General features: G+C 41.5%; 1 protein-coding gene across 1 annotated transcript in view; it reads left to right on the top strand.

Moving 5' to 3' along the window:
* gdap2 (ganglioside induced differentiation associated protein 2) overlaps nt 1–13620 on the top strand; it is a 51681-nt gene extending 38061 nt beyond the window's left edge. The window contains exons 12-14 of the mRNA XM_050048102.1: nt 2315–2369; nt 3825–3968; nt 10688–13620. Coding sequence (XP_049904059.1) covers nt 2315–2369; nt 3825–3968; nt 10688–10729 — 241 coding nt within the window. The 3' untranslated portion in view covers nt 10730–13620. The remainder of the gene's footprint in view (nt 1–2314; nt 2370–3824; nt 3969–10687) is intronic.
* Nucleotides 13621–13626: the final 6 nt, after the last annotated feature.

Genomic DNA, 13626 nt, shown 5'->3' with positions numbered 1-13626 from the left:
TGTGGATAGACAGGGAGAAACACACGCAAGCCTAAGACGTGGTAAGATACGATATTCCTCACTATATGAAGTGACTGATAACAAGATCTGTATAATGATTGTAAAGAAATTCGTCAGGTTTTTATTTTGTAGACACTTGATCTGGATTTATAGCATGATGGGATGACAGCACAATGATGTGTGTGGTCCTGCGCTTTCATGTCATATGCGCGGCATTTCTGTGCAAGCCTGCGTTCGCGAGTAATCCATCCAACAGTAATGTGTGTGCAAAGCTGTATGAAAGCTCTGTTATTCATCACTTTATTGTAACTTTATCAATTTTTTTCGCTGTGAAAACATTGGATTACCAACAAGTGCTTGGCCTTGTTGGAAAGCTACAGTTCTGTCGTTTCACGTGATAATGTGTGGCTTCTCACTATGACGCACGGTCGCGGAGAAAATCCACAGAGAAGAATGGGTGTGAATTTGGACGCACTATGCATCGTTTGGGCCCATAGTCTAAACTTCTCAGTTTCAACATTTTATTGAGAACATTTAGGAACAGTGGTGCACGTTAACTTTTGTCTGCACATTTTTTTTGTCGCTATTGTTGCTGAGTCTGAGGTGCGAGTCATGTGCTCTCGCTCCGCCTCCACCTCAGGTACCAAAATTTGGTACGATTCATTTTAAGTGGATCGGTACTCGGTAGTACCGACGTGAATCGGTACCAAGTACAAAAAGTACCAAGTTTCGGTACCCAACCCTACTGTTGACAAGTTTTCTTGGTGACTTTGCGTTTCTCACTCTGCATGTAGGATTCCAGTGGCTTGATTCCTGTCATGCTGTGTTTGAAAAACTTTTTAAATAAAATACACCAAGCCTGTTGCTGGTTCTGCTAGCTTGATCTGCTTGACATAAATGCATGAAGCATTTAAAAAAAAATAGTTGCGACCAATTATTTTGAGATTTCATATTGCGACATCAAATAAATGAATAAACCTATTCATGAAATCATACTTCCCATGTCCCAAACATTTTTAAGTATTATTGATTTAAGATACTTTTATACAAATCAAGGACCTATTTTTAGATAATGAATTGAATGCCTTTTTGAGGATCCGCAGGAACCCTGCTCAGTGATCAGCCCCTTAGATTAACCATCACAAATTTGCTCAGGTACAACCAATCACTTTCCAGATTTTACACCAGTTTAATTGGCCCCCACCTGACATCAGCTGTAGTGGTTTTGATTGTTTCAGAATAAAACCAGCAGATCCCTGAGGATTCCAGGAGTAGTAGTGCATTGTAACACAAATAACTCACCATCGTTGAAAAGGTGCTTTCAAAAAGGCTTAGGGATAAAGCTGTAGCAAGGCGCAAGCTAGAAGAAGGATGCAAAAAAAACATTTCAAAGGCTCTCGTTATTCCTCTTAGTACCAGAGCTTAGAGCATTATTAAGAAGTGGGGAGCATTTGGCACCACGACCGCCTCACTGAGATCAGGATGTCCTTACAAACTAACTGAGGGAGCCAACAGGATATTGATTTGGGAAGCCACCGAGAGGCCACAATGGCACCTTCGAAGGACTTACAAGTCTGTGTGGCTGAGATTGCTGAGTCTGTGCCAAGCAGCAACCTCCAGGACTGAAAGATGAAGCCAGAGAGGAATTGCCAAAAACTGCAGTTCCTCTCATGGCCACAAAACTGTTTCATCATACCAGGCTGTAAACATGTTGGGTCTGTGGGGATTGACTCACTCTTGGAGCCAGCCTCAAGTGGCCGTTCAAAGAACTGCAATTTTTTGGCACTTTGTATTGGCTTTATTTTTCATGGCTTGAAGATGTGAAGGTGAATGTCCTTGAGTGGCCAAGTCAATCAGTCCATCGCTGCTCAGCCAGAAATTTGACAGCTCCTCAACTCAAACAATTCTGCAAGAGAGAAAATATTCCCGAAACTAGGAGGAATGTTGTAAAGCAAAAATGAGGAAGATAAATGTTTCAATTAGTTTTAATTTCAGGCTGCAAGACAAAAAGTAACTATTTCAGAAGATGATTTTCTGTATGACGGTTTGTGTGCTGCAGATTTTTATATGTGGTTAATGTTACCTGGGATTATGAGTACACCTGGAGTATACCTGGAGTTATGACTTGTGTTTTTTGGGGCAGCGTCTCGCCCTTTTGGACACAACTATTGTGACTTAACACATATCCTGTTCTCTCTGTCACTTCATGTTTGTCATATTCCTTATTATACACACAACTTGTCTTTCTTCTGTTGTATTTAAGGAACACTGAGTCATTCGTTTCTCTAAAGTATTCTGTTGTTGTGTTTTGCAGGTTTAAAAAGAATCTAAAGGCCTTCTACTTTGTACATCCAACATTTCGCTCTAAGGTAAGAATACGACTCATCATTTATTGATATTTGTAGTCAGGCCAAGATGATTTATACATTTTAACTAGCCCCAGACTAAGAGTTTTCCTAGTCGACCAATAGTCGTCATTTACGGCCATTAGTCGACTAGTCGCCCGCATGTTTACGATATTAATTTAATTATTAAATGATATATTTTGGTGGTTTGAGTTGAAGGTGTGAGAAAGAATAGTATCAGTAACATCGTTAACACTGTGCTACATTACAGAGAAATACAAAACCGTACTAATGAACCTTCATTAATATAGGCCTATATTTTATCTACAAGTGCACGTCACACACTGAGCGAGCCGCCTGTTAATGACGCTGTGGGCTAATGGGCATGTAGCTACTTCCATGTTTCAGATGATACGTCATGTTTGTAGTCGACCAATGAAGATGAGTTTACATATCACCTTGGGTTCGTCCTTCACCTTCTCAAAATGATCCCACACTTTGGATTTCCTGCCCGACATGTTATTAACTAGCCTGTGGAATAACCGCAGGTACCAGCCCTGGAAATTAGATGCCGTACACACGCCGCGTCTTTAACCACCTGGAAAACCTGAGATCGGGCGCTACTCTTGAGCCTTTTTTATGCCGGCTTTCAAGAGCACGGCGGCAGGTTGCATCTGAGGTTGCTAACCTCTGTGGGACAGATGTAAAGCTCTGGGTAGCCCTGCTTTCAACTGAATTTATCACTGTATGTTTTGGCTCCTAATCATTTCTTACGTCTCTGAGGGACACAGCATGTTCCACCATTAAAAATCTTTGCAAACCTTTCATCTCTTTTGCCACGTTAGATCATTGGCAGATTCTTACTAATTATGTCCCACCTCGCATAACCTGCCACGACTCTTACAGTAAATGCATTGTGCAACAGCAACACATCAGCCCTTCAAAATTAGTCCACTACAGCAACATGATCATTTAAATAGCTCAGTGGTTTTGTGTCTGCCTCCCTTGAAACTGTGAATAATTTTGTTCTTGGATAAAATCCTAACATTTCCATCATGAAGTATCATGATGCACTTCCACAGTCACACTGTGGATTTCAGTGCTAATCCTGATCCAGATGCAAAATAAAAACTTCTAAATATTTTTCTATTATCAAAATAACATATCTAGGGATGTGTGCAGCTCTGGCAGAGATGTGAGCTCGCTGAGTGCTTTCTGGTTTATATCCGTTTCTTTGTTGTTTACTGGAATTGCAGTACTTTTTGCTTCATTTGCCAAACGTCTCCTCGGGGATCATTAAAGGTTCATTAGAATTAATCTACTTCTGTTGTTTGCTTCTAGAGTTGTGTTCAGTTTTCTCTTTGTTGGTTATGGCAAGATTAATATCGTGGTAAATCAAGATCAAATGCCATCTATAACTAGCGAAGTGTCCCTTTAATGTTTCCTCTCTTTCTCTCTTCTTTCACCGGATCATTCCAGGTCTCAACATGGTTCTTCACCACCTTCAGCGTGTCAGGGATGAAGGACAAGGTTCGCTACCTGGACAACCTACAGCAGCTCTTCACCTGCATCAAACCTGAGCAGATAGACATCCCTCCGTTTGTCCTGGAGTACGACTCACGGGTAAGCAGCAGATCCGTCACAAATACAGGGGTAGATGATCCATAACACACACACACAGATGTTACTGGCACATCGTCTATAACCATCTTACTTTAGTCTTGTGAAAACATTGCAAAACTCAGCTGAGTAATTTCTGAAAATCTCAAAGTACTCATTTGGGACATGCAAGCTATTATTCTCCTGACAGCAACTAGGGATGGGTAATTTATCGATTATTCTCAATGTATCCACCTTGTTCCACGCAAGATTTATAAAATGACCATATCAAGAACATTGAGTATAAATCATGTCGGGGGTTTTTAAGCCACCGGCATGAGACTGGCTTTGGCATTGCGGTTCTCTCCCTCTTATAGACACAAAACAAAGACCGAAAAGAAAAGACATAAACCTGATTCGTCACGTATTCCCCTGCTCATCCTGGGTGCTAGTGTGTGTGCTGGCAAGACGTGTTTTTTGTATCTGCAGGGCTCCAGACCACAACCATTCAGTTGCATTTTGCAAACATGGAGCATCAGGGTGACTTATAAATATCATTAATGTATGAACTGAAGAGCTGTTGGTTTGTTTCCTGCTCACAGTGAATCAATACTCACTTTTATCAGCGCTGCTGTAACGGTTCAACTAATCAATCTTTTATTCATTTATTTCGGTCATTTGACAATAATTAGTATCTAGTTCCTAAAATGTTGAGGTAGAGGGTGTTGTCTGTAGCTCTGGTTTGAGGGTGAGAGGCTGTCAGTAAATAGTTTGTTGGGCACAGGAAACAGAGAATTGTGTGGGTACATGAGACCCTAAAACAGAGGGTGGATCATGGGGAGCACCACCAGTTGGTCCAGGAGCTTCACCTCATTGGGGGACGTTTCCAGGCACACTTTAGGATGACTCTGCGGCAGTTTGACAACCTGCTGTCTATCGCTGGGCCGTATAGCTCTGGGTATCCAGCAACTGCTACCACCAGTTTCTCCTCCATTGTTTACCAACTGTAGGCCCGCCTCTCAAATCATCTGATTGGACAATGAGGAAGAGGGTGACAAAAAAAGAGATGACGTGGGGTGTTTTTCAACTCGACAAGTTCAGAGTGCTCCGGCAAAAACGTCAGGCGCCTAGAGTGCACAAAAGCGAGGTGCGTCGCAACGCAAAAACCAACGAGCAAAAAGCTTTATTCTCATTAAAACCAATTACAAAAGGCCGCCTTCAACTGCTAAAACACTATGTGTGATCGAGGCCTTAAAGAGCTTTAACTTACAGTCTCTGTCTACACGTGTGTGTGTGTGTGTGTCTGCGGCCCCCCTTTTAGTATTTCCGATCATTCTTAAGCATTCACATGTGGTAAGAGAAGCAAGACTGTGATTCAAGTTACACACTGTATCGCCTCACATCAGCTCTCCAGCTTACTGCACTTTAATGGAAACTTTCCGCGTGTCCTCAAATGCCATATCTGAACACTGAGCCATGTTTACACCCATGTGTGCCTTATTACAGCCATGATTCATCAGCTGTTTTTTGAAGGTAGAAAATCCTGAAATCTGCTCATTTATATCCATTTGATGTTTGTTATCTAACTGATGTAAACCAGAGAAGGGGAAACGGACCAAACAATCAGCTAATGGTTTGTTTATTGTGTGTATGTGTGTGTGAATTTCCAGAAATGACACCTATTAATCAGTTAGCCTACAAACTCAGTTAAAGTGAGAATGTCCAGGATGATCTGGATGATTTCTGTTTGAAAATCGGCTTCTGATGTGAAGATAATTGATTGAAGTCCCCGGTATCAATAGCTTTGATTTCACAAGGCTCTGGTGCTGTAACGATGAGGTAACTCTGGACTTCAACGGCAATAAAACTTTTTTTTTTTTTTTAAAATTCCTGTGCACTGACCTGTTGGAGAGCATTCCAGTGTGACTGTTCTGAGATTAGGCCAGCTGTTTAGAAGAAATGTCAAATTAGAGCATCAGAAAAGTTTTCATGTCCAGTTCCTTCAACGCATAAAAAAGATTGATTGAACGTGTTTGTGTTCGCCGTCATCCGTGATTGGCTGGCATCTGATTTGTAGTTTGTGTTGGCTGATAAAAGGTATAAATGTGTGTCTTTTCCTTTTGCTGAGTCTTGGATTCTGGATGAGGATTGAGAAATGTTCGGTCCAATTGAGCTGTAACCTTTAGCTCATTTCATGTTTTGGATTCCTCAGTCAGAATTCAAGTTTCCATGAAATGACTTTGACGTTGTAATTTTCTTCTGTAGTGACACGTGAACATACGAAACAAGATGTCAGGGCACGATTTTACATCAGTAGTGACCTAATTTAAATATGGATGACAGTTCAAAAGTAGTGGAACCATAGAGACCATCGAGTGAGCATGTCTGCTCTGCTTCAGTTCAGGAGAAAATGCACCACAGTCTTTTACCAGCCTCTGAAAGTAATCAGTTTGAGTCACTTTGGCTGCACATGGGTCCAAATGGAAACAATATTTTCAGACATCTTGGATCATCTTACTGCTGGTAGTGTCAGCTAGACTTAGAAGGAAGGTAGACCTGCAGGTTTTTTATACAAATCAACAGATTAGCTCTGTGTGCTCCAACAACACAACTTTCTACTGCCACATTAACACTGATTACAGTAACAGCACTGATGTCATTTAAATGAGAGACACTCAGTGTGTTTACATGACATTAGAGAACATCGATTTATTTTGTTTGTCCAATTAAAACAGACTTTTAAAATACATATAAACATGTTAGACCGACTGAAATCGTACTAAATCGAAATTTCTCAAAGTCAAACTAACACAACCAGATAATGAGACTGAAAGTCGACTTCCTCCTGCATGTATACAGCCATTTGGACCCGAACTGGCCGAGGCGCTCGGGGCATGCTCCACAGTTTCTGCTCCAACTTTGACCCTGAAGTCCGTCCATCCATCCATTTTCATCTGCTTATCTGGTGCCACGTCCCTCTCCCCAGCAACACTTTCCAGCTACTCCTGGGGGACCCCAAGGTGTTCCCAGGCCAGATGAGATATGTAATCCCTTCAGTGTGTTCTGGGTCTGCCCCGGTGCCTCCTACCAGTGGGACGTGCCCGGAACACTTCTAACAGGAGGCACCCAGGAGGATCCTGATCAGATGTCTAAACCACCTCAACCCTTTTAATGCGAAGGAGCAGCGGCTCTACTTCGATCTCCCTCTGGATGTCCGAGCTGCTCAACCTATCTCTAAGGCTGAGCCCAGACACCCCACGGAGGAAACTCATTTCAGCTGCTTGTATCTGTGATCTCATTCTTCCAGGCACTACCCAGAGCTCATGACCATAGGTGAGGGTTGGGACGTAGATGGACCAGTAAATCTAAAGCTTTGCCTTCCAGCTCAGCTCACTCTTCAACACGACGGTCCAGCGCAGCGCCTGCATCACTCCAGAAGCCGCACCAAACCGCAGATCCATCTCATGCTCCATTCTACCCTCACTCGCGAACAAGACCCCGAGATACTTGAACTTCTTCGCTTGGGGCAGTAACTCTCTCCCAACCTGGAGGGGTCAATCCACCAGTTTCCGGCAGAGAACCAAGGCTTCTGACCCAGAAGTTGAAAACATTAAATGCGTAACAAAAGTAGAAGTAACAACAGTAATAGTAACTACATGGCGCAATCTACATCCAGAGCCGTTCATTTTTGGATGGACGTATCGTACAGAGCTGTAAAGTTGTCCACCATGGTGCCAGTTTGCTGCTCGCTAACCGTAACTATCTTGTTTTTCGATTGTTTGGTCTGTGACGTAATAGGTAAACCGGAAATAGGTGCAATACTAATTGCGTACGTAAACATACTGACTGTAGGGGCAGACTGAAATTACCTGTATCGTTTGCATTGATGACACTGGATTGTCGATCATTGAATCGATATAAAGATCCAGGTTGATGGATCCTTACACCCCTCAAGGAGCGCAAAGACAAGACTGTGCTAACACCTACAGGCTGAACTGTGTCTGATTACAGTTTTATTTTGCAATTTGTTGTGAATTCAGTTTTATCTGTAGTAAGTGTTGACGTCAGATGCTGCTTGGTTTCTGTCTCAGTGGTCTTCATATGCTTCACTCTCACAGACAGTGTTTCAGTGTTCTCTGTGGCTTCACTTACTCATCAGGAACTTATTTGTAGGTCAACCCTTCGTCTGCTGGAGGGGATTTAGCTGTCTGTTAGTGAACTCGATGAGCTGGCCTCCTGAGGCTGTAGCACGGTGCATTTCCCCCTGTCAGCGCTGCAGCCAGCTAATGAACTGAGCAATAACACTGATATCAACACGTGTGTGTCTGTTACCCAGGAATAGTTTACTCTGCTGGGTTGAAGTACAGAGATGTTTCTGGAGTCCAATGATTCCCTTTGTTCACTAAACATGTAGCTGGTTAGAAAAAGCCTTCCATCCACTCAACTGTATCTCCTGTCTCTGATCCCTCTGGTACACGCAGTCGCCCCTGTCCGCCACCGCGCCCACACAGTTCTCCGCCTCGGTCACTCTAAGACGTCTTTCACCTCATTACTGTCTTGTCTGTCAACTGCATCTGCAAAATTTTTGAACTGGCTGCACTGTTGGGTTAGCGTTAGCTTGTTCCCTGGCTATTCTAGTGATGTTAGCCTTCTCATGTGGTGAGGAGCTTCGACTTGCCTTATCCATTTCGTCCTGCCAAGTTTAGCCGCGTTCGTCTCTAGACTTGCTGGTCATTCCAACACCATTTGACGCCATTTTAGAATGTTTGGGGGTTAAAGCTTAAAGGCAGCAGATTGATTTCTATCAAGGGTGGTCGGAGCAGATCTAGCATGCACCCATTTGGTCCTTGGCGTCACCCAACTCCCGAAATGTAGCTGGTCAGGATAAAGAGGTCATCAGTGACCTGAGAAAATATAGATGATTCAGATGATTCATTTTATCTTCACAGAACTTTACAGCAACTTTCAGTTTATTATTTAAGGCACTGTCACACCTGCCTTGTTTGGTTCAGTTCAATCAAACTGTCACAAAGTGATGAAGTGTCACATTTATCTTGCAAGTGTGCTCTTCTTCAACGTTTGCTTTACTTCCTGGATTTTTCCCACATGGAAATTCTGACCAATCAAGAGCAGCTTTCTCACACAAGGCATTTGATCTGGTCCGCTTGTAAATGCTGCCGTGAGAACACGAACCAACTTTAGGCAATTATACAAGTTTGGAACAAAATGAGTCCCTGATTCAGACCAAAGGAGACGACTCTAGATCTGAGAGCAGCCTTAGCTGTCCACCTTTACTGTTTTGGGTCACTCATAGCATTTTCAGCTGCAGCAGGCAGTTATTTTCAGTGAAAAAGCTTTTAAAAATCCACCATACTCCACATGCACAGCACCAAACAGCAGACAGACAGTTAAAGACCAGCAGGTGAACATAGGGGTGAACATTTAGCGGCAGAAGAGACAGATATTTTTCCCTCACCTCCCTCAGGGTCAGCCACCACAAATTATTTTGTCAACCTGTTGGAGACTAATTATGTCACTGCTGTGACATTTTTGTTACTGATTGGCCAAGAAGGGAGCTGTGTCCTTTCTAAAAGGCCAACATGTTCACTGATAGTAATTTTTCTTGAACTGCTGACTTTGTTATCCACTGGTGTAAGAAATATTAAGATCCTTTAATTAAATGAAAGTACCAATAACACACTGCATTTAAGTAAAAGAGAATTAATAAAATCATAGCCATAGCATAGTATGGCATAGAAATGTCATAAAAAGGTCATAGTATAGCAGGAGATAAAAATATCCTAGTAAATGTCATAGTAAAGTATGCCATACGTCTATGCCAAAAAATGTCAGTGTAGTATGACATAAAAAAAAAATCCTTAAAATCCATTGACATAAAAATATTGTAAAAAATCATCATAATATAGTATGCCATAAAATTTGACTATAAGCCATAGTTCAGTATCATAAAAAAATGTAATTGTATAGTACATCATAAAAATTATTTGAAAAAGTTATAGTATGTTATTAAAATAGTCATAACCTATAGTATATCATAAAAAAATCATAGTCCTTGTCATATGTGGGCAAAAACTTCAAATTCATAATTTAATTTAATTTAATTTTTAATTTAATTCAATTTTTAAAGTAGTAAGTCATAAAGAAATTTCATCAGAAAGTCACAATATAGTATGTCAAATATTATTTTATTAAAATAGACATACCATAATGTTATTAAAATTTTATTAAAAGTAATGAAGGTGTAGTTTAGTCTCAGAAAGGCCACAGTATAGTATGACTTTTTTTAATTTATAGTATAGTGTGAAGTCATAGTGTAGTATGTCATAAAATATCATAAAAACAGAATCCCAATTTGCACCTTAACAATGAATAAATAATAAAATAACAATAATAATAAATAATCAGTAAAGTCAATACAAAAGTCAACACCTCAGAAAATGCTGTTGAGACTTTTTTATAGTTTATTTTAATTATCTGAATCCCCAAAGTAGCATAAAAAGAAAATACTTCAGTTCAAGTACTTCAACAGTGTGCGTATGATTGATATATAATATGAATGACCCTCAGTGTTTGTCTTTATTGATAGGGATGTCTGATAGAAATACAGTATAGTACAATATATGTAAATGCAGTGAAGGACAACATATTGTACAGAACATGATGTAACATCTCTGGCGTCTATGATCTGTGTTGACCTGGACTTTTGCTCTCCTCCATCTCAGGTGAACGGACCGTACCATCCCTCCAACTCCTCCGGTCTGTGACAGCAGGCCGATCAGCCCTCCCTGCCGTGGTGACGAGGTGGTGTCAGCCTGTCAAGTGGAAGCCATTTATGGACATCATGTTGTCCGTGTGGTCTGAGCTCCTAACCTCACTCCTAAGGTTTTGAGCCGTAGTGGGGAAACTCTCCTTTTGTTTAGTCGCTGCCAGAAGGACAAAATTAACAGTGTCGGCCCACATTTAGCAGCATGTGGCCTGGTGAGCGGTCATTCTCTCTCACCACAGACTATTTGTGGAACTGGTAATGGTTTCTGGATTATGCCTTACACCAAGAATTCTTATTCAGCAGTTTCCTCAAGCATCCCTAAATATGAAGTTTCATGTCAAGCCCGACAGTTTGCTCAAAGCGTTTTCCAGCGTGTGGTCGTATCAGACGTCCTCGCCCAAGTCTCAAGAATTATTGTCGGACTTTTAAAATGCTGGAGAAGATGACGTCTGTCTGGATTTCCACACCGTCTCATTCTGTGCCCGACAGACGCTGGACAGCAGACGCTCTGGGTGAAGTAAAGACTCAGTTTCACTCAGGCAGACGCTGGAAATTCCCACCCGGCACATTGTAATAACCTCTGTGTTCTCCTGCGGTCACAATCAGAGAAACCTCCTATCAATCCAGCTAAGATACGTAACATAAACTTTACATCACAGAGTTATGTTTGTCCATTTTGCAATTTAAAGGAGCAGTTTGACATTTTGGAAAATATGCTTATTTGCTTTCTTGCCTGGAGTTAAATGAGAAGTTGATACCACTCTTACATTTCCACGCTAAATATTTAAGTACAGCCAAAAGAGTGGTGACTACCTGCACAACGGCAACCTTTCGTCAGACAGTCCGTTCTGATGAGGGAGCCATTAACGTCTTAAGTTTGCCATCTGTGTTTTTGTCAGAGCCCCCAGACCCCATTGTCAGAAACAGCGATTTAACAACACTGAAGACAGGAGCTGCTGGTCTACCGCTGCCTCAATTAGTTAGATTGTGTGAGTTAATTGAGTCTGAATGAACACTTTTAAACACCAAAGACACACAATAACAAACAAACAGACTAACCGATCAAGGCAGCAGTAGACCAGCAGCTCCTGTTTTCAGTGTTGTTAAATCACTGTTTTTCTCAATGGAGTCTGGCTCTGAAGAGAGCAATACAACAGTTTCAGTTACCCGTTGGAAATCGGTGTCTGGCGTCAAGGTAGATCAGTGAAAGTATTCTAAATACAGTGTACTTTTCAAATGATAGACTGCGGCCCCGTCCACAACAGTTCATCGCTTAGCTTTCATTTGGACTCCAGCTGCTTCACAAAAATGGGAGCATGCCAACAGACATCTGCTGTTTGTAATACACTGACTATGGTTATGTATATTTGAACTGTCCCTTTAAATGTACTGGTAAGCGTATTTTCTTACCTTTTCAAACAGAGCCAGGCTAACAGGAGCTTAATGCTTAATGCACAGAGTGGTATCCTTATTTTTATCTGACTGTTAACAGGAGGGCAACAAAGTATATTTCACAAAATACTAACCTACTTCTTTAAGGCTTCGGGGTGGATTTAGGTGACGTGTTGAAACTGTTAACATGAGGATAACATATCTGCATCACAAAACTCTTGTTATTTCCCACTTCAGCTGAACTCCACTGGCTTTTCTGTCAAATTCTCCTCACAGGCAGTTTGTGTTTTCCTCACTTTGTGGTGTCTCTGGAAAGCAACAGGTGCTTAATTACGTGTCTCTACCAGGTGAGAATTTGCTGCTTGTTTGTTTTATACTGGATACCGTTTGGTGTTGGACTTGGGGCATAATCTATGACGTCACCTGGGCCTTTGAAACATTCACTATTCCTTGACACTTTATAGATTAAACAATAAATTTATTGGATGAAAAAAACAATGTTTAATCAGCCTACTTGTCGAGCCGAAGGTCCTTCCTGTCAGCGGTACTCCACTTGTAGGTCAGGAGAAGATTTATAGACTCGAGGCCTTTGCACACTGAGTCCGTTTTTTTGTCTGAAATTGTCGAACATCTAAAAATAAATACGACTGTCTGACGTTTGCACACTGAGTCCGAAACTTTTCCATCATTAAGATTTTCGGAAAGGTTTGATTTTCTGCTTTTCTCACATCCGTCAGAGCCTTTAGAGACGTTTGACCAAGAATCAGTGAAGAAAATGTGGTGATGGGACACAGAATAATTACATAACTCAGCTCATGTTCAACAGGCCATATAGTAATATTCAGGTGGATGATGATGATGAAGAGGAGGAGGCTGTGGACCGCACACAGAATGTGGAGGACAGCTCCGCCCCTTCATGCAGCTGCGGTGCCAAATGGAAAACAGGGAGGGAGTGGTGACAGCCAGATAGGTAACTCCAGTGGAGAGAGGCAAAGGAGGAAATGTGTCTTTTCATTTTGTCACGTTCTGCGAATTTTCACAACGAATAGAAAAATTAAACACATCTGAATCAGTGTGCAAGGTTTCTGTGCGTAATGACACAATATTCTTCCACTTAACTGATGTATTTGCTTCTACGTTGCCCTGTAATGTTAAATTTTGTCTCGTCAAATGCCAGCAAGTTTTCGGCTGCTATGCTTCCTCTGATATTCTCTCTGGTTGACGAGAAGGTGTCACTTTGTTTGAAGGGTACATAAGCCGTTCTCACCCCTGCGGGATGACGGAAAGTAGAAACAGCTGATTTTATTCTCTCCTTGCTGATGGAGCTTACTCATTAGTTTGTGCCCGTTTGTTGAAATGTTTATTTGCACGGTTAGCGCTTCTTTACTTGGTGTTTCCACAACACACAAGTCGTTTGATTTCACTTGGACTACCTGATTGGACAGTTTACCTCATCAGGGTAACTGCAAATCTTTGAAAACATTCCTAACCTTTCAGTCATGA

Source organism: Epinephelus moara, chromosome 7 (genome assembly GCF_006386435.1).
Source record: "Epinephelus moara isolate mb chromosome 7, YSFRI_EMoa_1.0, whole genome shotgun sequence".
Classification (NCBI taxonomy): Eukaryota; Metazoa; Chordata; class Actinopteri; order Perciformes; family Serranidae; genus Epinephelus; species Epinephelus moara.
Note: the sequence above shows the minus strand (reverse complement) of the source record. Positions and strands in the feature narration are given on the sequence as shown.